The sequence below is a fragment of the Anomalospiza imberbis genome, chromosome 3, assembly GCF_031753505.1.
Source record: "Anomalospiza imberbis isolate Cuckoo-Finch-1a 21T00152 chromosome 3, ASM3175350v1, whole genome shotgun sequence".
Taxonomy (NCBI): Eukaryota; Metazoa; Chordata; class Aves; order Passeriformes; family Viduidae; genus Anomalospiza; species Anomalospiza imberbis.
The window spans coordinates 45,914,705-45,941,658 of NC_089683.1; the positions used below are offsets into that span (position 1 = coordinate 45,914,705).

At 34.4% G+C, this 26,954-nt stretch overlaps 1 protein-coding gene across 2 annotated transcripts in view; it reads right to left on the bottom strand.

The window, feature by feature from the left end:
* The window catches only part of AK9 (adenylate kinase 9), a 60,703-nt gene that overhangs the window by 26,855 nt on the left and 6,894 nt on the right, over positions 1-26,954 (bottom strand). Inside the window, exons 6-17 of one of the 2 annotated variants that reach the window (XM_068184225.1) lie at positions 24,439-24,551; positions 22,573-22,767; positions 21,756-21,881; positions 19,569-19,643; positions 17,463-17,564; positions 15,454-15,593; positions 15,193-15,373; positions 14,616-14,757; positions 12,563-12,693; positions 11,700-11,856; positions 9,051-9,159; positions 8,574-8,638 (exon numbers count right to left, since the gene is read on the bottom strand). In XM_068184225.1, coding sequence (XP_068040326.1) covers positions 8,574-8,638; positions 9,051-9,159; positions 11,700-11,856; positions 12,563-12,693; positions 14,616-14,757; positions 15,193-15,373; positions 15,454-15,593; positions 17,463-17,564; positions 19,569-19,643; positions 21,756-21,881; positions 22,573-22,767; positions 24,439-24,551 — 1,536 coding nt within the window. Of the gene's footprint in view, positions 1-8,573; positions 8,639-9,050; positions 9,160-11,699; positions 11,857-12,562; positions 12,694-14,615; positions 14,758-15,192; positions 15,374-15,453; positions 15,594-17,462; positions 17,565-19,568; positions 19,644-21,755; positions 21,903-22,572; positions 22,768-24,438; positions 24,552-26,954 lie in introns of those variants that run through there. The other variant, XM_068184224.1, reaches the window with a different exon arrangement.

Consider the following 26,954-nt stretch of genomic DNA (forward strand, 5'->3'; position numbering starts at 1 on the left):
GATATTGACACATTAAAAAAGGTTCAGATTAGGAGCTAGACAGGGCTGCAATTACTATCCATTCATACATTGTTAGACCCTGAAAGTCCTGAGACAAAGTCCTATCTCAGCTAGAAGATGACAGCCAAGTGCCTATATGACTCCATAAAGACCTTGTCGCTGGCAGCAGCGACGTCATGTTGTTGCTGCTGCTCCCATTCTCTGCACTCATTTAATTTTCAGCTCTGATTGTCTTTTTTTTCTTGTAATTTTGTTTTGTGTTCTGTTAATAAGTGATGTCAGCTAACAGACAGAAAAGCAGTTGAGAGCAGTGAGTTAAATGATCTGATATTATTCTAAGTTTGCTGGGACTTACAGCATGTGCTGTGTTTTTTTCTTGCCAGAAACAAAGATACAGGAAAAAATGTTATCAGTGAATGGAATGTTTGATTATCTATTTCACCAAAATTTTCCCCTTCTCTTGTTGTTCCTGTCTTGTTTTTAGTTTGAAAGAGCATGAACAGATTTTGACACAAGTAACAACAAGCTCAGTCTATTCCAATGAACTTTAACAGACTTTTACATAAAAAAGGACCATTACTACAGTTCTTCCCTATGTAACTTCCTACATGAATAAAGCAGAGGTATTACTAAAATGAAAGTCTTTTGTAATGCCTTATATGTAAAAAGCTTTGGCTACTTTCTCAAAAATACAAAACCTCAAAACATTAAAACCCCAATGCTTTATGGTCACTCTCTGGCATTAAGCAGGCCAATGCTCATTCTGTCAAATTGCAGCACTGTAACATTCATTCTGAGTTTTTCCCTGAAAAATCCAAACAATTTTTCCGGCTTATGAAGGGTTAGATTGCCCTGTTACAATTTTCTTCATTAAGAAAATATATTTCCTCCCAGAACCAAGTATCTCTCAATCTCCTCTTGTGGACTGTTGAAGAAATTTGCAAATGACACATTTAATTTTCCAAAATAGAGACAAAAGGCAAAAAGTGTATAATGTAGCAGGGTTTCTGTGATTAGGTACCAGTAAGATTTGGCAGGAAACAGATTGAAACGTAATGGTCAAAGTAAAGATGCTGCCTAATTTTTGTGTAATATTCTACCAACTAAAGCGTCACCTCAAAGTGTCAGTATCAGCTGAGATATGCAAGTGCCTTCAGAACAAGGACCATATCTAACACACCTTCTTTTGAAATTCCTTCATGGCCCACTAAGGTTGTGCCTATTTCTACAACCCTTTAGTCCATATATGAAATCAGGCACTTTAGAGGTAGTATGGGAGTTCTGGGTACTGCAATGTCTACATCTTTTTAGGGGTCTGTATCCCAATGTGTAGCTCCCTAGAAATATGCTAGATTTCTAAATACTTACATGCTTTTAATAATTTTATTCTTCTACTTTTGACGTTGAAACTTTTATTCTCTCAATATCACCATTTACCTGAACTATATCCATGACTAACTGAGGTTTGAAGCAAGTTGGGCTCTCTATAGTAATTTATGTGCTGGCTCAGGGACGTGAGGACACCCCCAGGTCTGGTTGTCCCTACCCAGCCCTGGGGTTCCCCCCACCTGCCCAGAGCCAGGACCCCTTGTCAGCCCTCAGGGCAGTCAGCCCCTGCTCCAGCAATACCACTGCACAGCCAAGGTAAACTGCAGAACTATTAACAAATAAGCATTTTGACAAGTATTTTTGGGATCTTTTATAACAACCAATACTTAATACATCTTCCCCCCATTTTTTTTTAGTTTTGAACAACACAGCTATTAGACTGACACCTTGGTGGCTAACCTTCCTCTTATTTGATTATTAGTCTAAACATAAATCAAAGTGCAAAAGGGAATATCATTAAGGAGACACCTTGCAGATTTCAAATAGTTTGATCTTGAATTAGAAATCATGTTTTCCCTTGAAAGCGCTTACAAACATTTGCATTTTACTAAACTAGACATTCATTCTATATATGTCATTACATATGCCCTGCAATGACATTTTTGCCTCTTGCCATGATTCTAAATAGGAACACAAATATACCTTTTTATGTACAATAGAAGATGTTGTGCAAATGGTACCACTAATTATGTTGCATTCTGCAGTGATATATTCCAAAGGAGACAGAGATTTAGCCAGGTAAAACCTGCTTAAATTTGGGCAGCTCTAATGCAATATGTAATGATGACTCCCTTAGGAACACAGATTTTAAGAAAAGAAGGAAAGGATACATTAATAAGTGGGCTGCACTAACTGCTGCTTGCACATGTTATCCCTGGCACAGTCACACTGCAGAAATCACATGTGCTGCCTTGTGAACCACTGCCGCGTTCACGGCAGTAACACAAGGAAGATGGGATGAGGGCTGGCTGGATCTGGCTTTCAACAGATCATCTTACAGACCAGCCCCTTAAAAACCTCTCAGTTCTCAGCAGGTCATGACACGTTAGAAATATACAAGCAGAACAAGAGATTTAAATGAATATTTGGCATAATTTGAGACAGAATATTGAAACTGGCAATGAATCCACTTAATAGAGTAGTTCATAGAGTAGTTTATCTCAGATGCACTTACAATTCATGTTACCTCTTTTGACAGGCCATATTTAGCAAAGGATGGACCAGCATGTGTTCCAGCTTTGTTTTGCTATTTTAGACACATAATTCCAACAGAATACCACTATCCAGAAGGTTTTGTTGCTTAAGGAAACATATCCAGCAGCTATTAGTGCATAGTTACAGAACCTTTAAATAGATTACTCAGTCTAAGTGAACTGGAGAAACTTTCCCCTGGAAAGAGGGGAGAAGTAAGAAAAGAAAAAAAAGGTTTACATTCCCAGTGAAAAGAGACAGACCAAAAATCAGACAACCCAAAACTCATTTGGTTTTGGTTCAGGTATTTGAACCTTATTATGACAAAAATGTTGCCTCCCTGACATTTATTTTGTCTCAGGGACCAAATAAGGCAGATGTACTTTTGCCATTAGATATAAATTGTAATAACTCTGCTTGGCAAGGTTATTTACAGTGAGAAGATATTTTTTTAAAAAATTATAAACATAGTCAAGAAAAATACATGAAAAGACAGCAGTAGTTTAAAAATAAATTATATAAAAATGGACACAACTTTCTCTCCAAGGAGGTGGCCTTCTACCTAACAGTACTGTTCTTAATTTAATTTTCTTCACATTGGTGATAGGAAACAATCTTCCCCAGCCTTAAATATTGGGCTTTTGTAGGGAATGCCTAGATGCCAATCTCTCATATTCTTTTGCTCTGCATGTTCTGTGCTTTTACTGAGCATTGTTACCATAGAGACAAACAATCCTCGAAGGATTTCTGCCCCCACATTCTCTAGTGAATTGTTGGGGAAAGAGAGCCTTTAATATCTTAGTATCTGTGACTTTTTCTTCCCTTGGTCCATATGCAACATCAAAAAATATTAAAAAGTCCCTCTTTTCTCCTCATTGAAACACTGCCAAAGCTGACACAGACACCAGAAGCCAGCATATCTTCTTCATTGGAGCTTAACTAGCAAAATAAACAGAAAGGCAAGATATATGATAAGAGTGACACTTTCATTTCTTGGAACTGACCTGTATCTCATTATTAATGTATTTTCAGTTGTCTTTTTGAAACAGACTGCAGTTTGCTTATACAGACTTTTCATTTCTTACTTATAAATATACACTGCCAAATAATCTTCAGCATGTTACAGTGAAATCCACTCTGTAGACAAACTTATATTGTATGTCCCGATTTTTTTTAATTGGAAAGACAACTCTGGTTTACCGATAAAGTTGATTATTTCTATTGCATAAAAATATGTATATTTAACAACTTTCTATTAAAATAAAATGGTTTCTATTTGATTTATTTTGGGTTTGTTCTTTAAAATATTTTAAAAATTCTAGCAGATAAAAACTAAAATGTATATTTTAAAAACTAAAGCTGACCATCTCCATTAAATATGAGTTGCCTTCAAAGTGTTTTTTGAGAGAAAGCTGTTACAAGATTTCATATATCTTTTCATTAGCTTATGGTTCTATTTAAATTACAAGACTGGTAATGGATAGGGTCAAGGAGGACAGATGGACAGACATTAAGTGAAGTAAATTAAGAGGATGTCCTTTGTTGTCTTATGTTCAGAAAGTGACAAGAGATTCCAGAAAGACTGATAGCTTTAATCATAGGCTTTTGTTCTTTTTTCTGCAAAACACTGTGTAGTTGTTCTCCACCAATATTACTTAGTCTTTATTTATCTGAATGAGAGACTAAAAGAATTTAAGACCTGAAGGTATTTGGGATTTAACTGAGGAAGTTGTTCTTAAGCTTTCTGTTTTTCAAATTTTGAACTTTCTCTGCCTAAAATGCTGGGATTACAGGTATTAGAATGCAATTATCACATCTGATTTATGAAGGACAGCAGAAAGTGGCTTTGAAGATCATGCAGCTTTGCTCAAACCCTGAACAAACTGTGAAGGTAATATCACTAGAGCTTGCTTTGAAGTTTGCAGCACAAGTAATTTGCAATCCCTCATCTCCAGTTCAATAAACTGTCCTTGTCCAAACTCTCTCTCTGAAAAGCCTCTAGTTAAAGGTAGGGGAAAACACAAATCAGGATGCAAGTCAGTCAAGAAAAACAAAGGAAATATATTTAGAGGCTGTAGGACTGAGCACACATCATCTGCCTGGTAAATGTTATAATTACAATTGATTCCAAAAAGTATTTATCTTCAAAGACTAAATAGGAAATACACTAACATAAACAGGTTTAACTATTTTTTGCTGTTGTTGTTTCAAATATCTTATTGAATTTAACATAATGATAAAAATAAAAAAGCAAGAAAATAGAATAAAAGCCTAAGAAAATGATATTGATTCAACCCTCCACCATCTGTAATGAGAAAGGAGATCAATATTAAAGAGCTGGGATTCAATATTAAAGAGTATATAACTAATACTGATCTTAACAGCTGTGAAAGCACAAGCATGAGAGGTGACATCTGGAATTATGAGCCCAGCTACCAATTTATTTTTGCCAAGAACTTCTGCCCAAATAGCATGAGCAGCAGAAGAGACATGAGTGAAGATGGGTTTGTACAAACACACCAGCCTGAGATACTGAGGCATAAGCATGTGTGCTCCAGTTGAGTTTGCTATAGAATAGAAGTAATATCTGTCAGAAATGTGGCAGGAAAAGAATATGCCAAGTATTACTTCAGGAAGATTGGGGTGAACCCACAGATCTGCTTGAAGCTGAGAACTCCTCTACAAGAGCTGAAATACAGTCTCATGAATTGAAATAGCTAGTATAAATAGTCATACTCATGCAAAGCTTCTGCAAAAGCTTTGCAGAGTATAAAGTAAATAAAGTAAGAAATTCCTGAAAAAAACCCTCAGAATAATTGTGTTAAAGGACATGAAAAAATATATGAGGCTTTAAGTTTCCGTGACACAATACAAGCAAGAGTTACCACATGAAATGATTTATGTATCTTTAGCAGACATTTCAGCATTGAACTTAGCTTCTTAACTCACTTAAATACATTTGTTAGATTTACATGAAGTCTCCTTCTCCAGTTACTTTTACTCTCATTAAGACATGTGTAAGTACCTTGTTCATTACTGGAAGCATTTTTTTCCTTTTAAACATAGACAATATTATAAACTTGAATATATTCAGTGCTGAAGCAATTCCAGATTGCACTGACATTACAAAAATATTGATTATTAAAATGTGCATCTATTTATGTGGAGTGGAGTGCAGTGGAGTGGAGTGGAGTGGAGTGGAATAGAATAGAATAGAATAGAATAGAATAGAATAGAATAGAATAGAATAGAACTGTTTCAGTTGGAAGGGACCTACAATGATCATCTACTGCTCATCAACTGAGCAATTCAGGGCTGACCAAAAGTTTGAGCATGTTATTAGTGGCATTTCCTAAATGTTTCTTAAATGGTTTGGGGCATCAATCACATCTTTAGGAATCCTGTTCTGGTGTTTGACCACCTTCTCGGTAAAGAACACTTCCTGATGCCCAGTCTAAGCCTCTCCTGGTGCAGCTTTGAGCCATTCCCATAGGACACCACATATGAGAGACCAAAAGAGTATGATTTGGGCTCTGGAGTATTTTTCTGAGCTATCTTTTTTATATTGCAACTGCTATATATTATAAACAAACTGTGAACATTTATTTATATTGCTGTAAAGACGTCATATAGGAGAAAAGCTGCAGTCAATATGCTGATAGCACTACATGTCAAATGAAACGATGTCAGGCTAAGAGCAGCGTGACTGAAGTGTTTTGGTGAGTCACTGTTTGATTACTGAAATAAAATGTAGGTGTAGGAAAACAAGATTTTCTCTGAACAAGGACTTAACATGTCTTAAGACCACATGACAGTATGACTTCTATTATTAATAAATGTTTTTTTGTTGTACTCAGATCAAAATTAGTTAGATATTCAAAACTACCGTGAACTTTGTTATTTGAGATGCAGATGATAAAGTATCTTTGTAGAAGCCTTTATATTTAATACTACAGGATTCATTCATTTTGGAGAAGAGCTATGTGTTTTATTAGAAGCTATAAAAAGTTATAATGTGGATATGTGGATTTTTTGAAAAGCTTACATGCAATTTAACGAATCCTAGAAACCTTCAGTATTTTTTTTTTCACAGAGTAGGTGAAATGTTACTTCATTAAAAATTAAAAGCATGCTATCTTATTCAGTCTTATACTACCTTTACAACGCGGGCCTTGTTATATATATGTAAAATAAATGCCAGAAAGGTCAGGAAAGAAAATGTATGTGAGACATACTGGTAATACAGAACGTAAGCTTGCCCATAGTAATTTTGTATAGAAACCACTACGTTATGTTTGAAAGAAAAACAGTAGTAACAGTCTAGACCCTTGATGAGAAGAAAAAAAAAAAAAAAAAAAAAAAAAAAAAAAAAAAAAAAAAAAAAAGGGAATTCATGCACTTCATGTTTTAATTTCATCTCCAGGCCTTGGATGATAATTTAGGCTATGAATGGGAAATCTTGAGACTGTATAGTAGCGAAATAAAATACTCCGAAGTCCCCAGCCTAGTTCTTAATATAGAGACAGATATTTATGCATGGTAATTCATCATGACAGCAGATCCAAATCAGACAGAAACATTCTTCTAAGAAACTAGGCAGGGATTAAAGAAGGCTAAGAGGGAAGTGAAACACTGCAGCTTTTTGGACTAGTGAAGTTCAAACCATTGAAACTAACTGGAACTAACTCTAAACCTCAATTCAACTGACTGAATCTGAGGTGCAAAAATCCAGCCTATTTGTGACAGCTGGTCTGCTGCCAAAATCTCACTCCTCACAAATTATTCACTTCTGCCCAGGACAATTATATTTTCTCTGCTGGAATATAAGTATAATACATTTCTGATATAAAGTAGAATCTTTACAAGAAACAAAAAAAATATGTGGTTCTGTCAATATAGAAAGCAACAAAGTAAGAACACCTTTACCCAAAATATTTTATTTATGTTGTTACCAGAGATGAAACCTCATGTAATACACAGAATTCCATTCGTTTTTATGGTGTTAAATTACGTTGTTAAAGACTAATCTCCTTAAGTACAAAGGAGGGGAGAAACAGTGACAGATGGGTGAACCCCCAAAACTTAATCACAACAAATACAACCTTGACACCTTAACCTGACACCCCTCAGGGCCATTAGAAGATGATGATGAAGGTATTGTCTGGGTGTGAAATCTTTTTTAGATGAGACACCCCGAGAAGCTCTCTGGCTGAGGTGTATTCCTGCCTACAGGGCATGAAATTCATTAGGGGATGCCTAGGGAAAAGCAGTTTGGGATTGCGGGAGATATATAATATTAGGAAGCTTTCCTGAGAAGGCAAGGAAAAGTAAGGATCAAAGTGGATTGGAGAGGAACTAGCATGGATAATAGAGTAAGAAGAGGATGAAAGGGGAAATGAGAATATATGCTCAGACTCATTGCATGGTCTTACGGACATGGAGCTGCAGCTGCCTCACCTCTGCTGGGCTTCTGGATTCATGAATTCATAATGTGTGTTGCTATCAGATTGAGCAATTCCTAATGCTTATTAAGAGAGACTGAACTGAGTTCCATTCCCTTTTAATTACTTGAGGCTGAGCTTACTGGAGGAAGACCAGAAAATCAGACAATTTTGAGATTTTCTCATTAACTATTCCAGTTAATGAGAAGAGTTCCAGAAAGGTTTTGTAACTTTTAAAGTGCTACAGATTTTTTGATTAGTAGTTTCAAGACAGTTAATAAGCCACTTAGAAAAGTTACTAGAGGATATAGAATCCCATCCTTTGGATTTATTGAAAACTGCAACAGTGCTGGCTGATTTAATGGAAATCATCTCTATTCTGTAACATCCATAAGGAATGACACAAAGAAATAAGTGCCTGTATGCCAGTGAAGAGAGTAACAAAAAGTCATTTTTCTAGATGCTGAATGTAAAAAAGGAAATCAAAACTGGAAAATCAAACCACTAAATGACTGAAACACATCATTAGATCAGAAGTCAAATGATACACACCTTTCTCCTCAGCAGCAGCTGAAGACTGATCTTCCTCTGATGTCAGTGTTTCTTCCATTCCTCCTCTGTAAATAAAAGTTTATTTATCTTAAGACCTTTACAAATATTACTAAAGCAAGTTGCAGATATATTAAATATAAAGATGTGGAAATATAATTTCAGTTGTAAAAAAAAATCATATGTACTTATGTACTTTATTATCTAAAGTGTTCTTGTCTCATTGCATTAAAAGGTTGGACTAATGGAAGGCTAATGAAAAAGCATTTAGAAAAAGATTTTACTGCCACCATATGTACTGATATAAATGTAATATTCCTCTAAGACAACATTTCCTACATATTTCCTACACATAATAACTAGTCTTAGTGTACTACTTTAGTTAATTTTTGTGATAAATGCACTGATACCTTTAACACAAAGTGAGGCTAGAATTTTCTTGTGCTCATTTTACACATTCAGATATTTGGAATATTTTACCTTCCATCATCTTCTTTCTTTTCTAATGCTTCATCTATTGGTCCTTCCAAAATCTTAGAGTTATTTTCATTCCTACTTGCTAGGTATGCTCTGCGTAGTATACATGCTCCTGCAACACAATTACATGACAGTAATGACTTTAATCTGTAGTCATTGGGTTAGTAATAATAATTAATAAATTATTGATAACTTTCTTTTCAAGTCAACAAAAAGTATAAAGTATATATACTGAAATGTTATTACGCTGTTGATTTCTACAATTTTAGAACTTTTTTTTCAATTTAAAGCGCCTAAAAATTGAATCTGGGATATTGGAAGGTTATGAAGGCTATAAAGGGAGACAGAACTGAAATGATTTATCTTATTCTTTCACATATCATGTGTTACTCTGACATTTATTTTATTTGCAAGTGTAGAAAGAATGCTATGAAGAAACTAATGAAAAACATTCAAATAAAAATAAAAATAATGTGCATACCTCTACTACTGCAGCTGTTTGGGAGAAATTAAGAATATGCTGTTCCTACTAAGAGCTCTACTGATTTATTTACTTTGAAAAATAGATTTATATATGGCTGTGTGGTGAAACCTGTTTTCATCAGTGGACTTATGAGAGTTTAGACTAGGTCAGGGAACAGCATACAAAGTAATTACTCAAATGCTGTGAAAATGTAAACTTCACAACTACATGATTATTTAAATGACAGAAATGAGTGGGAATCAAGTAAAGAGTCAACACAATTGTGCAAATAAAAAGAATAAAGTGAAACAAAATAGCTAAATTTAAGGAAATGTATCTATAAGCAAAAAGCTACATTTTTAGCCAAAATTTTATATTATCAAAAGTATAAAATAGGTTGTTCAGATTAAAGCAAGTAATTAAGAGCTAGGTTTTGAGAACTAGTGGAAATGGCAGAGGTGTATATTGCAGGAAGTAAGCACATAATAGGAAGGCTCTAGAGAGGCCTTAATTTGAAAGCCTCTGCTATGAATTCCCAAATTCTTCCCTTCCCTAAATAAAAAATAAAAATAAAAAAAAAATAAAAAGGAGCAGTTACTGACCAGTTTTCAACATGGTTGTCATGAAGAATTATGTGTTTCCAAAATGTCTAGATTAAAACATTTCAGGGATGATGAGACAACCTTTTCTTCTATCCAACTAATTCACTAATTTGTTAAATTCTGAGAAGTGAAGACAAATTTAATATAATTCTGAAAGCATCTCTCCCACCTCAGTACTCTCCCTGCAGTACAGGCTAGAGTATTATTTATTAATCTTATTATTTAGCACACAGTATTGACATTTCATTACCAAATGCCAACTACAGGAAGGAGATGCTTTTTGTGGTTGTATGAAAGGACAATGCACTGTGTCCTAGAAACTAGGTTAATGAACATTTCAATAAGCTGGGAAGCAAAGATGAGGCATGGAAATGCAATTTGCCCCTAGGTTCTTTCCAGAAGTGTCTGAGAGGAAGTCTTTAATGACAGCTTCTATAAATATGGTTTTCTGACAAACACTGGATCTAGAACTTTCTCAAAGAAATGTTCAGCCAGTATTTAGTCTGTGTATGAGCTCTGGCCACACTGAAACACTTTTACTTACAAAATTTCACAAAGCTGTGTGACTAAGTAGTTTAGGTACTATTCCTGATTTGCTGATCAGTTGACATACTTCTGAAAAGTTGGGTTTTTTTTAAATAAGAAATCTGTTCTTAGTAAACTGTGTAACCTTGATTTTCTCAGGTTGATTTTTATATTCAGGGACAAGGGTTTGAAAAGATCTCCAGACTGATTCCAGTGCTGGGCACCTAATGAGCTTTCTTGAACTATATGTGAATAGACCCATCATGTCTTTCTTCAATGGAAGTTTCTGCCACTGCAACATTTTTTGATAATGGACTGGGTTGAACAGGTAATGATCAAACATTGCTAAAGATCAATTAAACTTGTGGTGTGGTATGAATCAAGCAAATATGATCCATGAGGACATGATTTGACAGACAAATTTTCAACAGTACATGAACATGTTCAGTTGATGCCTGGTGCCAATCTTTCTTTCGGCTGAAAAGAATAAAGTAGAAATCCCTTACTCTGAATTCATGGATACTAAGCCATTGTATCCATCTGGGTAGGAAGTTACTGGGGTTTATTTTTGGACCCAGAATGGAGAACAGGATACACCTGCATACAAGTATCTTCCCCCTTGCCTTTTCTTCAAGCTGAGAAATTTCATACCTCTAATCTGATTTTCCAAATGGGAAAACCAAGGCAGAGAAAATTGACCAACAGCCACATCGCAAGGTGGTGGCCAGCCAGCCAGTCAAAAAATACAAAAATCTGATGGTACAAGAGTCTACTGGTATTTCCTGCTGAGAAGAAAAATGAAAACTGATTTAAAATGGAGGAATCTTCTTTACTGTTATAGCGAAGTATTCCTGGTTTAAAATCTGTGTTTAAATTCCTTTACTCCAAATTGTAAGAAATTGTGGTACTCTTGATTCACTGGATGATTCATTCTCCAGATCCCTGAAGCTTTATAAATGGGACATAACTACTAGTTTTTCTCTTAAGTATGTTTTATATACAGATATCAATACAGAAAAAAAGAAAGAAAATATAAAGTTGCATTAGGGTGCATTTACTAACCATCTTTTTGTGTATCCTTCAGACAGACAACAGTGTCAGGTAGAAGTCCTTTCTCTGATAAAGCTGACCAGTGGACTTCTGACAGAGGGTAGTTATCAACTACCCACCCTCCTCTTTCTGAAGCACCAGGAAACCTGTCTTTGTTTGTCTTCATAACCTGTTAGAAAATGTCACATTCAGGAATATAAAAAGACTTAAGTCAGCTGTACAAAAAAGACTACACAATACAAAATTACTTTCCAAATGCTATGATTTTTCCTTATGGTCATTTCAAGTCAATAATGAGTAAGACATTTAAAACTTTATATGTCTGAATGAAATTTAAAACATTTTAAAATATAAGAGACTAATGTAATAGTGATTTTTTAAGCTTGCCTATAAAGAATTTACACTCCAGTTTCAAAAGTTTCATGCCATTGAACAAATTCAAAACATTCCAAGATTCTAGGATAAATCTTCATAAATAATTCTTTTCAAACTCTTACATCTGATGTTCAGTTCTTTAATAGTGACTACAAATATAAGACTAGAGCAAGCAGACAATGATCTGTCAGAAAATTCTCCCAGCCATTAGCAATTTGTAGCTCAGGTAATTTGCAAGAAGGAAATAATTTCTGTATAAGTGTGTGAATATATATACATACATGCACACACATATTTTTATTATATATAAAGGACTATAAAATAGACCTCATTAGATTTGTCTTTCATGATCTTTCTCAGTGTCTCCTCAATCCTATGTAAGCTTTTGGGAAACTGATCTCTCAAATGGAAAAATTAAGAACATATATTGATAATGCATAACCTGTTACAAGTTGCTCTTAGGAAAATAGTACTTTGCTACATAGCACTTGTAGTCTCACCTTTGCAATAGCTCCCTCCAGAGCTTCAGCGTATATTTGAGGTGACATTGCATCTTCAGAGAATGACACACTTTTCGTGGCTTCTACCATGGCTTGAACTTCTGGGTGGTCAGCAGTTACCTCAGATATTCCTAACAACATAGATTTTTTTTAGATTTTTTCCTAAAACATAGATTTTTTTAAATGCACTTCACAGAGAAATTAGAAATTAGGACTTAAATAAAGCATTATATCATAACTTCAGCACAGCAGACATTTTTAAGCAATATACAATTGCTCTGAGAAAGAAACAAACACCCAGTTCTGAAAGCAGATGAATGTGTCTCATAAACTAAGATCTTGGTTTGCTCTCTCAGTATAAAAACCACAACCTTTTTAACTGTACAGTATTTTCCACCTCTAAGCTAAATATTGTTTCAATATGAACAGAATGACATTTCTGTACTAGAACAATCACGCACTTACAGCATGTTAGAATTTCCTTTGATTTGATTTCCCTTTGGCTCCTAAATCAAAAGGTTGACCAGACCAATTTTTCTATCAATACAAATTTTAGATCAAGGCAGTGTATTTTAAACGATGAAGTAGCCTGCATTCCCTATGATGCGCAAAACATTAATATTTGATCCACATTTTCTTATTAATTGCTGGCACAACAACTGTAATTAATTAAAAGCTTTTTAAGGAACATTCACAGTTAACTCACAATTAATTTTATAAAATTTGGTGAAGAACTGTTTTAGCCAACTGCAGTATCTACCATGAGTATAATTTGGAAAAAATGCCATATTTACTTTATGTATTTATGTCAAGATTTTTCAATGATTGCATTGATACTTTTTCATGTATCAAATGTACATGTCCCAAACTTTTTACATGCACAAATGTACACATTTATCAGGTTACTTTTGCCAAGTTACAAGGTGCCTAGAAAAGGGGCAGCATCTTAATAATTTCCATTCTGCAAAAAAACTCAATGCAGCCCAAACCCAAACATTTTCTTATCTATTAAAAAATTCTCAAACAATCTTATGCTACAAAAAGATATGTAAGGGAAAATACATCCTCTGTTTGTACTTCAGTTTTGCAATAAAATTTTAAATTAGGATTATTTTCCCATTAATTCTAATAGGATTAACATCCCTGTCCTCAAAAGTATTTACATAGTCAGGAATCTGGACTGTACCACTGTTTAACTGTTTCAATTTTGGTGTCATAGCTCATCATTATTCTTACTGCAATGCCAATGATTTTTTATCACTGTCAGCACCAGTTTTGCAGCACTAGAGGAATACACTGACCTCTTGTTAGATGTATCTGACCATGAGAAAGTCAAACACAATTCCTTGCTTAGGTGAATAGACAAAATGGCCCCATTGTCCATTGGAACCATATCTAGAGCTAACTATAAAAAGGCAATTTAATTCAACAGAGTATCTTCACTTCAAAAGAAATAATTTTGAAAAGCCTCCATTGAACTTCCTTGGAAAAAAATACAGATTTTGTTTAAAAGATACCAAAATAACATATTATTTTCACCTTTGCAATATATTTATTGAATTTGTCAAGCTACAGCTTAAGAAGTCTAAATGTGACTAGAGCTGGAGCGACTAATGATTGTGCCATCTGTGGCAGCATACTTGGAAGGCTGCTTCAAAGTTAAAAATCTGTATGTTGTGGGCTCACATTAGCCCAGCTGACAAGCTGTTTTTTTGATGAGAATTTCATTTTTTGCAGAGATTTCACTTGTCAGAAAGTCATTAAAATGGAAGGTTTTCAACCGGTGTCGGTCAGAACAAATTTCTTCTTTCAGCTCAGAGTTCAGAAAACTCTTTTTGACGTGGTCCTCAAGTTCAAAGGATTTATATAGATATGTAAAAAATACTGTATTTTACTAAGCTATTCCCTTCACTGCATATTCTTTTAGTTCATATTTAATGCACAGCAATCATAACAACTTCCGCAACTTTTTCAAGACAAAGTTACAACTGCTTCAGTTAAATAACATAAAGCAAATAAGACAGCTTCAAAGACCACAGAACAGCTTATTCACCTGATTTTTCTGTTTGTTCTTCTGATCCCAATCTATTTTTCACTGCTGCTATAGCCTTTTCTACTGCATCCTTTCGCAATTCCTCAGTGTTTTTTTCTCTTGATTCTTTATATTGTTGAATGAGTTTGTCCATATCAAGAACCTAGTGAAATGATTTGAAAAAATACAAGTATCACAGAAGCCAAATATAGCATCTGATCCAAATTCTACAAAATAAAATCATTTTGGAAAAGCTCTGCAGATTTCAGAAAAATTTACATATAATTCAAGTGCAGGGTTGTTTGTTTGTTTTTTTTTTTTGAAAAAGAAATTATTTTCAATTTGCATTTATATTTAATTATCTTAGATACGAAGTTATTAATAGTATTCTAATGCTAAGACAACTGCAACATAAGAGGGTATATAAAAGTATTCTTGATCTGTAGCTACTTTTATTAAAAAGCGAATGTCACTAAAATCCTGTTTCCTCTGTAATCCCTATATTTGTAATGTGAATGTTAATAACATGACAAGAATGTGCTAACTGATTGCCAAGCCCCAGCTGATACTCTGCTACCTAAGACATTTATGAACTTACCTTTCCTTTATAATTGTGTGCAATTACATTACAAATAGTTGTTCTTCCAGAGAATGGAGGACCAAATACGAATACTTTACAAGGAGAAACTGGCATTGGAGGTAAGAGGTAAGGCCGTGGATTCAGCACAAATCTTTTCAACGCCTCTTGGCTTGACAGTACGTACATTTTACCTAGAAAACTTAAAACAGAAGAGAAGCTAGCAGATATAGACATCTCATAAAATAGATATGAACATTAAGAGTGTCGAATTCCACTAACCTGACAGCAAACTCTGGGTTTCCCATTACAATGTCCCCTTCCTTTAGAGCCACAGGACACACTTGTCCCCACCTGCTCCTACGCCATCGGTATCTGGGTGCTATCAGCTTGTAAGATGACAGAGCCTGGAGAAGTTCATCCTGTTTATTAAAATGACAACAATTGCAAGTGTAATTTTTTCTGGAGCTACATATGCCTTTTTATTAGACTTTTTTGAAACATTTTGATGGAAAATAGACAAACTTAAAAAGAAAACCACATTATGTTTTTTTTAACATTTAAATAAAAATTATTTATTTCAGAATTGTAGGACAATTTTAAAGAGAAATTACTTCACTTTTCAGGTCTGTTTAAAATAAATAGTACTTAAAATAGTTCCTATATGCTTTAGTTATTATTTTTAGAAGTTTAAAATGATAAAGAGCCATTTATTGAAGACAACAGAAAATGGCTAAGATTTCCTCTAAGGGGCTGGAAAAAAGGACCATTATCTGCATCAGATCATTATCATTATCTGCAATATTAAAATATCTATTTCAGTGACGCAGAAATATAATATGATAGAAATAAGTTTAATAGCCTTTTTACAGAATGTGAATAGTGAGTGAATCCTAAAGTCATGGTGACTCTAAATTCAGAACAGTATGGACAAGTGCTAGCTGTGAGGAGCTGCAGAAGAACTTTAAGAACCACCAAAAGCAGGCATTAAAATAGCAGTTTTACACAGAAAGTTATGTGTTTTCACTGACTGGCACTACTCAGAAATACATCCCTCTGTGAAAGCATTTTTCAATGCCCAAGAGCTGTCAGAAAACCAACTTGAATGGTAGGAATGCTGACCACAGAGATAATAGATGATAAAGGTTTAAGTTTAAATTATTTAAATATTGCCCTTGTCTTTACTGCAATGGGCCTCCTGCTGCCCTAATCTGAGAAAGGACACAGCAAAATCAGATAAGTTTCAGAAAATGGTAATATAACTGATCAATCCCACAACAAGCTTGTTGTGTAAGAAGGAATACAATTATACAGACTGGAATTCTTCAGTATAGCTACGTAAGAGCAGGATAAAAATCTGAAATCATGAATTATTAGTGGGCAGATGTAGAGAACTATTCACTGACTTCTGCATACTGGAGGACACTGAGCTAAAAGATTCAACACAAAGGGAAGCAATTCTGTGCATAATGTTCAGATACAATGCAGAACTCTTTGCCCTGAATACTGTGGTTACTAAAAGCTTACACACAAACTAAAACAAACACACAAACTAACTAAATAATACATACAGATGACCTCTGACACAGAAAGTCTTTCACTTGTGAATTTGTTAAGAACTGAGAAAACAGAAAATTGAAGGGAGGGGTATTTCTCTGAAAATGTAGGGTCTCCCCATTACACTTCCATTCATATATTCAAAGTTTTGTTTCAAAAATAGGAAAGATAATCGCATCTAAATATAGGTGATGACATTCATGCAAAACTTCTGGTTTTCAGGTTTATTTGGAAGGGACACAAATTATAATTCAGCAGTAACTTGTCAAGTTTCTAATTAATTACAAGAGGATAGAACTAATGTAATATCAGTTAGCCTGAATGTTGCTACATTTAGATTAGCATGTTGATTCTTATTCAGGAAAAGAGTAGACTGAGCTAAGAGTCAGTTGCTGAGATTGTTATCCTTTGGCTAAAGTTTCTTTATATCTTTGGAAGGAATTAATCTTTATTGCTAAAACAAACATTTTGCTCAAAGTTTTATTATAATCATTACCTGTTTTTTTTTTAATGACAGATTTATTTATTTTCATACTTTGTAAGTGGATTTCAGTCCCAGAATGGCCTTAAATTCTCATTTCTGAAAGGTCAACGCTTGCAAAATGCTCTTACTGCATGGTAAAACAAAATGTTTCACTGTTGTGAAACAAAGATGCTGTAATATAAGCTTACAGCAGAAAAGAAAAGTAATTCTAGTTATTACAGTCAGTCACATTTTAGAAAAGCACACTTACATTTTGCTTTCCCTCTAGTGTTTCTTCTTCTTGTTCACTTTGGAGTCTGATTACGGGAGCTGCATTTTGAACTTCCATAGACTCAAGTTGGCCTATCACTGTCTGAAAAGAAAATAAGTCTTGATTTAGTGCAAATCAGTGTGGGAGTAGGAAAAACAGAAACTTCCACAGACACAGAAGGATTTGATCTGCAGCGCTAGAAGAAGCTAAGATTGATGTAAAAATACAATACACAGATATTAAGCAGAAAAATCAAAAACTTCTATTTCTATAGTTGTAGGTGAGAATGTGCCTTAAGTTACTGAGAAACTACTGAAAAGATGGTGAAGGGTTTATAATGTAAGGGTATTGTTGTATGGAGTAAGCTAAGAGTTTAGAAGTTATAATCAAAGCATATGTGTGCCTGTGAGTTAGAAGTCCATTGGATAAAAGTATCTGCAGTGCAGTAGAAGTAAGTAAAGGTGATAGGTTAGAAAAGCAAAATAAATCCTGCGGCAACTGTCTATTGGTTTAGAAAGTTATATATTGCCTTGTAACAAAGAAACTTGTGACTACTCTTGAGCTATGGCCAAATGCATGCTCCTCTAAAATCTCATGGCCTCTGAAATTGATGTTTACCTGAGCAATAAATCATTCTTAGCTTGAAAATAGTCCCATCCCTTTATTTCTAGCAGCGACAATGATAAATCAGAACTGCTTTTGTCTTCAGAAGGGCCTCTAAAAACTATTTTAAATTGTAACTTATTATTTATGTAATGGCTACGTAAACACCAAGGCCCAGTTTCTAATTCAGACTCATGCTAGTTATTAAGCTGAGTTTTAAGAAGCTATTTGGTAGATACAGGCAGTGCAAAAGGCCAAATCACAGCCCTTCTGTCTCCTCATTATGCTGTGAATCCCAAGCCTACTAAAGGACAAGATTGTGAAGGTTCTCTCAAGGCAGGGCAAGTACTCAGAGGACTTCTAATTGGAAAAAGAGGCAAACCTGTGTGGGAAATCAGATTGTACACATTCATAAGCAATACAACTTTGGGTAGTTTATTTTGAAAGGTATTTAAACCAAATGTCTACCAACAAGAATCAGATTCTATTAAGTTTATTTGAAGTGTTTCCTGAATGTAATATTGATTGAATGCAAGTATTCTTGAAATGAAAAAGCAAATTCTGTCATGTTTGGGCTAGTTTTACTATAGGCCTTTGCCTTACTTGTAGGTAAAATGGTTGGAATCATAACATAACTTGATTGCATTTACAATAAATTTTGTGTTGTAATGTTCACAAACGGATCATAAATGAGGAAATTGTATGTTCTAATGCTGTAAAATTACTACTTTTTTTTTTCCATAGGACCATTCTTAGTAGAGTTAAGCATACACTGAAATAATTAACTTACAGAATTATAATAATACAATTTATTTCAAACAGAGGAGGAAATGCAGGAGAAGTTCACTTCCTACCTTGTCAAAAACAATCTCCTACCTAATTTTCAACCCCATACTCTAGGTTCTGATTTGAAACAACTTTTAGTTGTGAGGCAGAGGATAAGATTATTTATCTTCAAAATTTACCATTGTAAGTTTTTTAACAGGGAGAACAAGTTGCTCTGTTACAAGCTAAAAATCTAGACACAAGCACTCAGCTGAATTCTTACAAGAATCAAGGGTCTTCTATTACATTGCAAAACAATATCAAAATTAATAAAAATTATATTCCATTATAAAAAATATATTTTAGACACAAGTATCAAATAAACCAGTTTTGTAAATATATCATACTAAAAAAGTTTTAATTTCTCATTATATTTTACATTAACACGGATCAGAAAAAGCACTGAAACCACAGGGACATAATACAAAAGTTTGTAGCTTGCCTGAAAATATTGTCATGTAACATGTAAGCCTAGGAGCAGAGCAGTGAATCTTACATCTAATAGAGGAAGGAAAGCAAGTATTTCAAAAGCCATGTTTTCTAATAAATGAAAATGCATTCTAGTAAATGAATGAAATTTAAACACAACTTAAAATTTTGCCAACAGGAAAACAATCCACAGAATTGAGAAATTATTTTCTAGTGGAGGTTAACTTAGCTGGTGCATAGTTTACTTACCTTCAAGACATTATCTGGTTGCTGACTTCCATCCACTTCAATAAGATATCGACAATCCTGGTAAGCCAGCAATCCCTGTTAAAGAACATGCCAGTCAATTGAGTATAGTTAACCAGATAATGACATTGAGGCTCATTCTCTTCCTATACATATCAAAGGTTGGACTCCTGGGAACTGCAGCAAAATCAAGATTCATTGTGTTAATGGTTTATAAAATCTTCCGGAGATTAACTTTTATTTGATGACAGATAAATACAGAGATAATTCCAAAACTGGAGCTACAATGGGTTCAGAAGATAGCTTAGATGTCTTAGCTCAAATGCAAGAGAGCTAAAAAATATCAAGATACAGTAACATTTTGTGTATGAATTCAACTTTTAATTGTCTAACTACCTTAATTCTTTGCTGGAAAATGAAGACAATCTCAATTAATACATTTCTCAGAAATGCCAATCATGAGTCCAATGTTTTAATTTTGGTCCTGATTCCCAATTCCTTTAAAATTTGGACCACATATTTTACTTTTCTTGTTTTACATTTTCACACTACAAATAATGTCTTAGACTAAAAAAACTAGCCCATGTTGGCTGTTAATACCTCTCTCTGAGGACTGAGAACACTCACTCCATTCCTGACAAATGCTGGTCTAACCTCAAGCCTAAAATGACCTATTGAAGGTGACTTTACACCTTTGCAGGTAATCTGTTCCAGTTCTTCACTACATTTATGGTCAGAGCTCATTTCCTGGCTCATTTCATCTAGTCTGTCTTCTATACTGTAAATTAAAATCATCTGCTCTCTCTTTGGTCGAAATAGATAATAACTAATTAATTCTAATACTCCTGTAAAGAGAGGATAATAGTTTGTATTTCTCTTATATACAGTGGTCTTACAGTCTTACTAGTACATTCATAGTATTTGAGTTTAAACAATAGCATCTCATTTATTGACTTAGTTTTGACTAACTAAATCCCCAGAGATGGCAGATTGTCTGAAGTACTGAGGTCTAGCCTATTATTTCACATGTTGTAGTTGTTCATTAGGTTTCCTTCCTCACTGCAGTATTTATTTAATCCCAACAATTTATCAGGACATCAAAGTGTGTTCTCCAAAGTTCGTTCTACCTATCTTCCTATCAGTGCAAACTGCACACCTTATAAACTTTTTGTTTCAATTTCAATTTCATAATCTCAATCTCTGCCTGGGCCAATTGATAAAATCCTGTGTTCTTTTAATGCATTAGTGGACCACTAAGCATCTTCACCAATATATTCATCACTAGTGAATCCTAAGTGAGCCCTGCCAACTAGTGGAATGTGTTTAAACTGTTGAAGGTGTGGTATATACATCCTAAAGTAATTTAATCTAAACAACTTTCCATTAGCTCACTTATAAGAAATCCATGTGAGACTGTGTAATGATTAAAGATACCATATTTTTTGTTTTCCCCTTCACAGCAGTAACAAGTTTGTTACTCTAGCAAAGACTATTACACCACTTTTACACAATTTTATCTATAGGTTTAACTAATCCATAGGGAAATTGAAAGGTATAAACAGTAATTGTCAAGTGGGCATCAAACATGAGGATTTTGCAGTTGCTTGTAGTAAGAGATTAAAAACAAAAAAAAAAAGAGAAAAAACCCAAAAAACCCCAACAAAACAAAAAACATACAGTAAAACTGTATGGTTTTTTAAACTTTTCTGAACACAACAGGGAAAGTAAATGTTATAGCTTCAGAAATTAAGTAAGTGGTAAAACAAACTAATGGGCTAATTACTGTGTATATAAATCTGCAGGCAATGAAGTAGGTGAGAAAGGAATCTATCAGAGTGGAAGACAATGGATGCAGATTACTTATGGGATTGCATACCAGAAGGGACTCTGGTAACGGGATGAAACAATGGAGTCTTCAAACATTTCACTTACTAGCATTTGTGGTGGCAGGTATGGTTTCACTTTTAAAGTCAAAGTTGATAACTTTATCTTGACTGTAGAGTAGAAACAACACCTACAGATGACAACTTTGTATCACTGATTTCAAAATAAATTTCAGAAACTGGGGATATGTTGTAGCATGACCACATCAATACAACAAATCTCAAACTAAAAATACCAATGAAAACAGTGCAAGACATTTTAAAAAAGTTTTGTTATGCATAATCATATTACTTTGCTTTTTCTTACTTCTAAAGGAGGAAGCATTATATCCTTGTATATTCCAATTCTTTTCTCTGCATTTTCAAGAAAATCTTCAGGTCTCTGCACTAATTGATGAAAAGATTCTAATTTCTTAAGTGGACCTTGTCCAGTCTGCAAAAGAAAATTTCAAGACACAGAAATGATGTATTAAAATAATTTTAGTCTTCACTCAAATTTAAATAAAGTAGCTTTGGAAAGTATTGCAATGAGCATTAGTCCAGTGACTGCTGACCATGATCCTATTCTGACGAAGTGTAATTTCTATGAATGGAGAGCAGTGTGCCTAGAACTTGCGTTGATAAATCTCTGGCCCCTATTATAACAATTTGACCTGAATTCAAATTTAATACCTTCATGAAAAAAAGAAAATCCATTTGTAATAGTGTAACACTAAAACCAGAAAACAAGTTAGTATCCTGCAAATATTAGCAAAAAGTCGCTACAATTAACAAAAATTAAGAACACTTTTGTTTGTCTAGATGAAAAAACAGGCAGTGTAGAGCCACCTTTCTTCTCCTGATACACACTTTTAACTTATGTTAAGAAACAGATCAGTGACTTTTGAGTCAAAGATTGAGTCCAGGTTAAGCTATACAATGATCAACATTTGCTGTCATTTAAACCTACTGTTTAGGTGCTACCCCACATCTCTTAAAGCAGGACAGAAATGGAATTAAGATTAAATTTGAGCAAAATAAATTCATAACATAGTACAGTGATATTTTAGAAGATCAAATTTTTTTCTGCTTTGTCTAAAGTACATTGTAATATCTTGCACTGTTTAGAAATTAGCAATACATACCTCTTCTTCTTCTATTTCTTCTTCTTCTTCATCCTGCTCTTCATCTTCTTCTTCATCCTCTTCTTCATCCTGATCTTTCTCTTTCTTACGTTTGTCAGTAACTTTAGGATCCCACTGGCTCCTGTGATATATCTCCCCTGAATCAGGGTTTTGCCTTTGTCCTGATATTCTTTGGCATAACTCATAATCTGGACACTAGCAAGGAAAAATTAAAGGGAAATTGTGTTTATTGTACTGCTATAACATCTTTTTCTTGGAGAGACAAAATTTCTCTATATTGGTCTATTAAGAACAGTATTTTATTATTGCCACAGTTATCTAGGATCTCCCTTGTTCCTTTGGTTTTGATCTAATGAAAATAGTTACAATTCTGACATATCTGTGAAAACAGCTTCAATCCACTGAAATCAAAAGCAAAGTTATTTCTTTGATTTTGGGGCAAGGACTTTTAATGTGCATTTAGTTTCAGTCCTTTTCCCAGAGGAGACAGTGTGACTACCTGAAGTCAAGAATTTAATTTTTCTTTCTGGTTTATTTAGTATCACTGTTCTATTCATATTGTTACACGTGAATCTATACAACACATATGCTCAGCAACAGGGATTTCTCACTACATAGCATTAAAACAAAGACTGACTTTCTGAAAAAAAAATCAAATCTGCCTGAAAAGCAGGACAAAAAATTGTTTTGTTGATGTTTTAGGACCTTTCTGAGACCACAGAAAAAAGGTTTGAAGTAGGCATTCACCAACTTTAATTATGCATGTTCAAGCAAATTAAATCTTAAAAGTATGGGATTAAAACAAACACTGAGTTAAATCTGCAGAGTTATAGAGTAGGTCCATACCCAGAGGCTTAGTATCTGACAAAACACACAGATACGTCAACTAGAATCAAAATCCCAATGAGAATGGAGCACACCAGCAGAGACTGATTATTCAGAGCTGTCTCAACAGCCCATTCTGCACATTCAAAGTAGACGACAAAAATAATCTAGTTATTATTGCAAGAGGAAGGGCCTGAAAGTGTGCTCATGACTATAAATACGGTTGTTTTGTTGGACGGAGTCTGGCACAGTTCAGTGTGGGCCAGCTAGAATCCTCCCCAGTGAACGGCTGGGCACAATCTGGAGAATGGCACAGGCCTTGGGCCTTTCCCGGTGGACAGTTTGGGCACTGTCACCCCATTCTGACCCAAGACAGCTTAGCAGCGTTTGGCCAAAGCAGTTGGCCCTATGTCTGAAGAGTCCCTCTTGCTTTGTTTTGCTTACTAACATGGACATAGCAAGCAAGTCCATTCTTTTAAGTTACATTAAGAAAGCCCTCTAAATCCCACACTAGCAATGGTTTATGTTTCTCTGGTTATATCAGAGTCACTTTTGTAAAATATCTGGTATGTCACATCACTGCTCATGAAGAAATGGAGATTTGTAAACAAGATGAATTAATAATGAAACAGTTTCACAGTTAGTGACTGAAAAATAAAACTATTTACTTTCTAACTTCCATATGTGAGAAGTTTCTTCCTGCATTACACAAGTGGCAGATGTACATGTGTCCAAAATCTCATAATAATCATGTAATTCAAAGTTTCTGTTTCTTGAAAACCTGTATCTTCTAATTGGTGGAGGTGCAAAAACTGTAACTGCTGCTGAAGTTTTAGGAAATATTCATTATTTTACCTCAACAATGCTTATAATGGAACAAACCAGTGAAACTCTATTCCAATATAAAAGAGAAGAATTTATAATTCCTCAATAAATTCTATACTCAAGTGTACAGAGGACAATATTGTATTTAGCACGCATAGCATATGAGTCCACTAATAATTAGGAAAAATACTAGGAAGTTACTGAAGATGACATTACCTTGATGTTAATCAGAAAATCTGGTTTTAATTTGAGATTAATTATTTTCTCTATTTGTTGTGGAACAGTCATGTATTCCTCCGAGAGAGAAGGAAATCCAGTAAGAACATAACCTGCCAAATACATTTAATTGAACATATTTTAAGAGGGTTTGTAAATTATAGAGTTATTTATACTCATCTCCTTTAAACAATACATATAGTGGTACAATTTTAAACCATGTCCATGACACAACACTGCTAAAAAATCTGTGCGCCCATGTCTGCTTCAGATGAAATACAGACAAAAAAGTGTGCTGTTTTCAGCTCTATAGAGTACTCTCAACATCTGTTAACTCAGAAACATGTAGACATTAAAGACTATACTCAGACTACCCACTTTATTGCCTAGCTCAGATATTTTAGTGCCTAAAAAGTAACAAGCTTTCAGTGACCAGTTTTGCAACTAAAAGACTTTATAAAAGACACTGCAAAGAATAGCCACTCTATGATTTAAAGCATTTAAACTAGAAGTCTAAGCTTTTTACACAACCTTTAAATGTTTTGGCTTCTAATGAAGGCAGTCTGAACCATTCTCCTGCCTCTCAAACAGAGGCACTATGCACACGGTATGCACATGGATCATTTGGTAAGCATCTGTTCACTCAGGATTCCCAGTGCTGAGTCCTGTTTGGTAAACACATGTTGGCTAAACATGACAAGTAAAGTGGGAATAATATGTTTTCCTAGTATTACAGTGCTCAGCCCCATGGATGAACTTGTGGCTTCAAGTTCCTAGGGAAGTACTGTAACTACTGATGGCTGTATTCATGCAGTAAGAACTACTGAATAGCAACAAAATTGATATTCATGAGGCCAGGATGAGAGGCTAAACAAAAATCAGGTGGATGTTTTTAGCCAAATAATGAGAATATTTCCTTAGAGAAATGGTACATGCTTAGAATTTTATGTGGTAACATTTAAATGCAAGTCTGGGCAGCACAAAAACGTGGCAGCAGTCTTTGCAAGAGGTGTTAGAAGACTCCGAATTCTTTGGGAAGCTACTATTCATAGAGGCAAGAGAAGAAGATATAAACAAGGGATAGTAAAACATATAGCCATTCCTCTAGGAAACTAAAATCCTGGATTCTAAACTGTTGATACCTTTAGGGAATTCTAACTGGTAGCAAGGTGTGAAGAACGTGCACAGCCTCTGCCTATCAACATATCCCAGATAACAACAGCTGATGTGAGGGAAATGGTAGTGTAACATGGGAAACCATTCTCTGACAGAGTGTTTACCCCCAAATCAAAAATGTGAGGAGACTAAAAATCATGCAGTATTCCTAAGGCAACTATCAACTAGATCAAAAAGTAACCAGGAAATTACCAAGAAGCTTTTAGACACACTTACTGTGTGTACTGTTTAAAAATTTGCATTTTACAAACACTAAAAGTAAAATAACCCAACCTTTCATACAACAGTTTCTAAAATCTTTAATGAATAATTTAGTGTGAATTGAATGATTAGTTCCTGCTGAAAACCTACTTAAGCTTCCCAATAATTTGTTAAGATAGTAGTTGATAAACAAAAAGTTATTAGAAATACTAAAACTAAAATTGGTTTTGGAGGTCAGTTCTACTTGGCAGGAAAAATAGTGAGGATGTTGGTTATTCTATTCCTTGCTACTTTGGGGCACGTGTAATGCAGAAAGTGTCTTGGCTACAAGAACCAAACTTTACTTTACAGTCGTGTTTACAGTTTCCAGGACCTCTGTGCTCCTCTGTGATATAAACATCTTCAAACTAACTCAAGGAGAGGAACTCCAGTAACACAGAAGCCTCTTCATGCCTTTACCAAAGTCCTCACATACGTATTAAGAGACTGGCATTTCTGCTGCTACCTCTTCAAGCAGATTTTTGTGTCCTTTTTTAAAAATTTCTTCTTTTTTTTTTTATACTGTTTTAAAAGCCTGGTTTCACCAGGTAATGCTGCATATTTTGCAAAACTGTTGAGTCTTGTACAAGAGAAGGAATAAAACCCATTCCAACTGAAAGCTTAAAAGCCATGCTAGTTTTTAGAGCAGTAGAAACTAACACTGACACTACACCTGTCTCTCTCCTGTAGTGGAAATTTCAAATATAAGTGAAAACAAGAAAAAGAAACCACATCTCCTTTTTACTTCCTTTCCCCTTGGCAGTACACTTGTTTTCTCATCAGGGAGGCAGGTTCAGACACTAGCAAGATCTGCAGCACTGATCGTGACAGCCTCAATTAAAAAAATCTTTCCTCAAATAGAAGAATTATAGCCACTACTATTACTACTCTCATCCATCCTACTCTGTGTGACAAAATGCAAAGGGAATAAACAAATTGGTAAGAGAAAAAAAAAAAGCCTTAATACCTTGCATTTTCAGTAATTTGTTTTCCTTCTTTTTCATTATTTGAAATGCTTAAAATTTTTTTGCTGATGGATTTTTGTTATGTTGTTGTTATAGAAGTATTGAAGAATAAAACACCTGTATTTTAAATCCTAA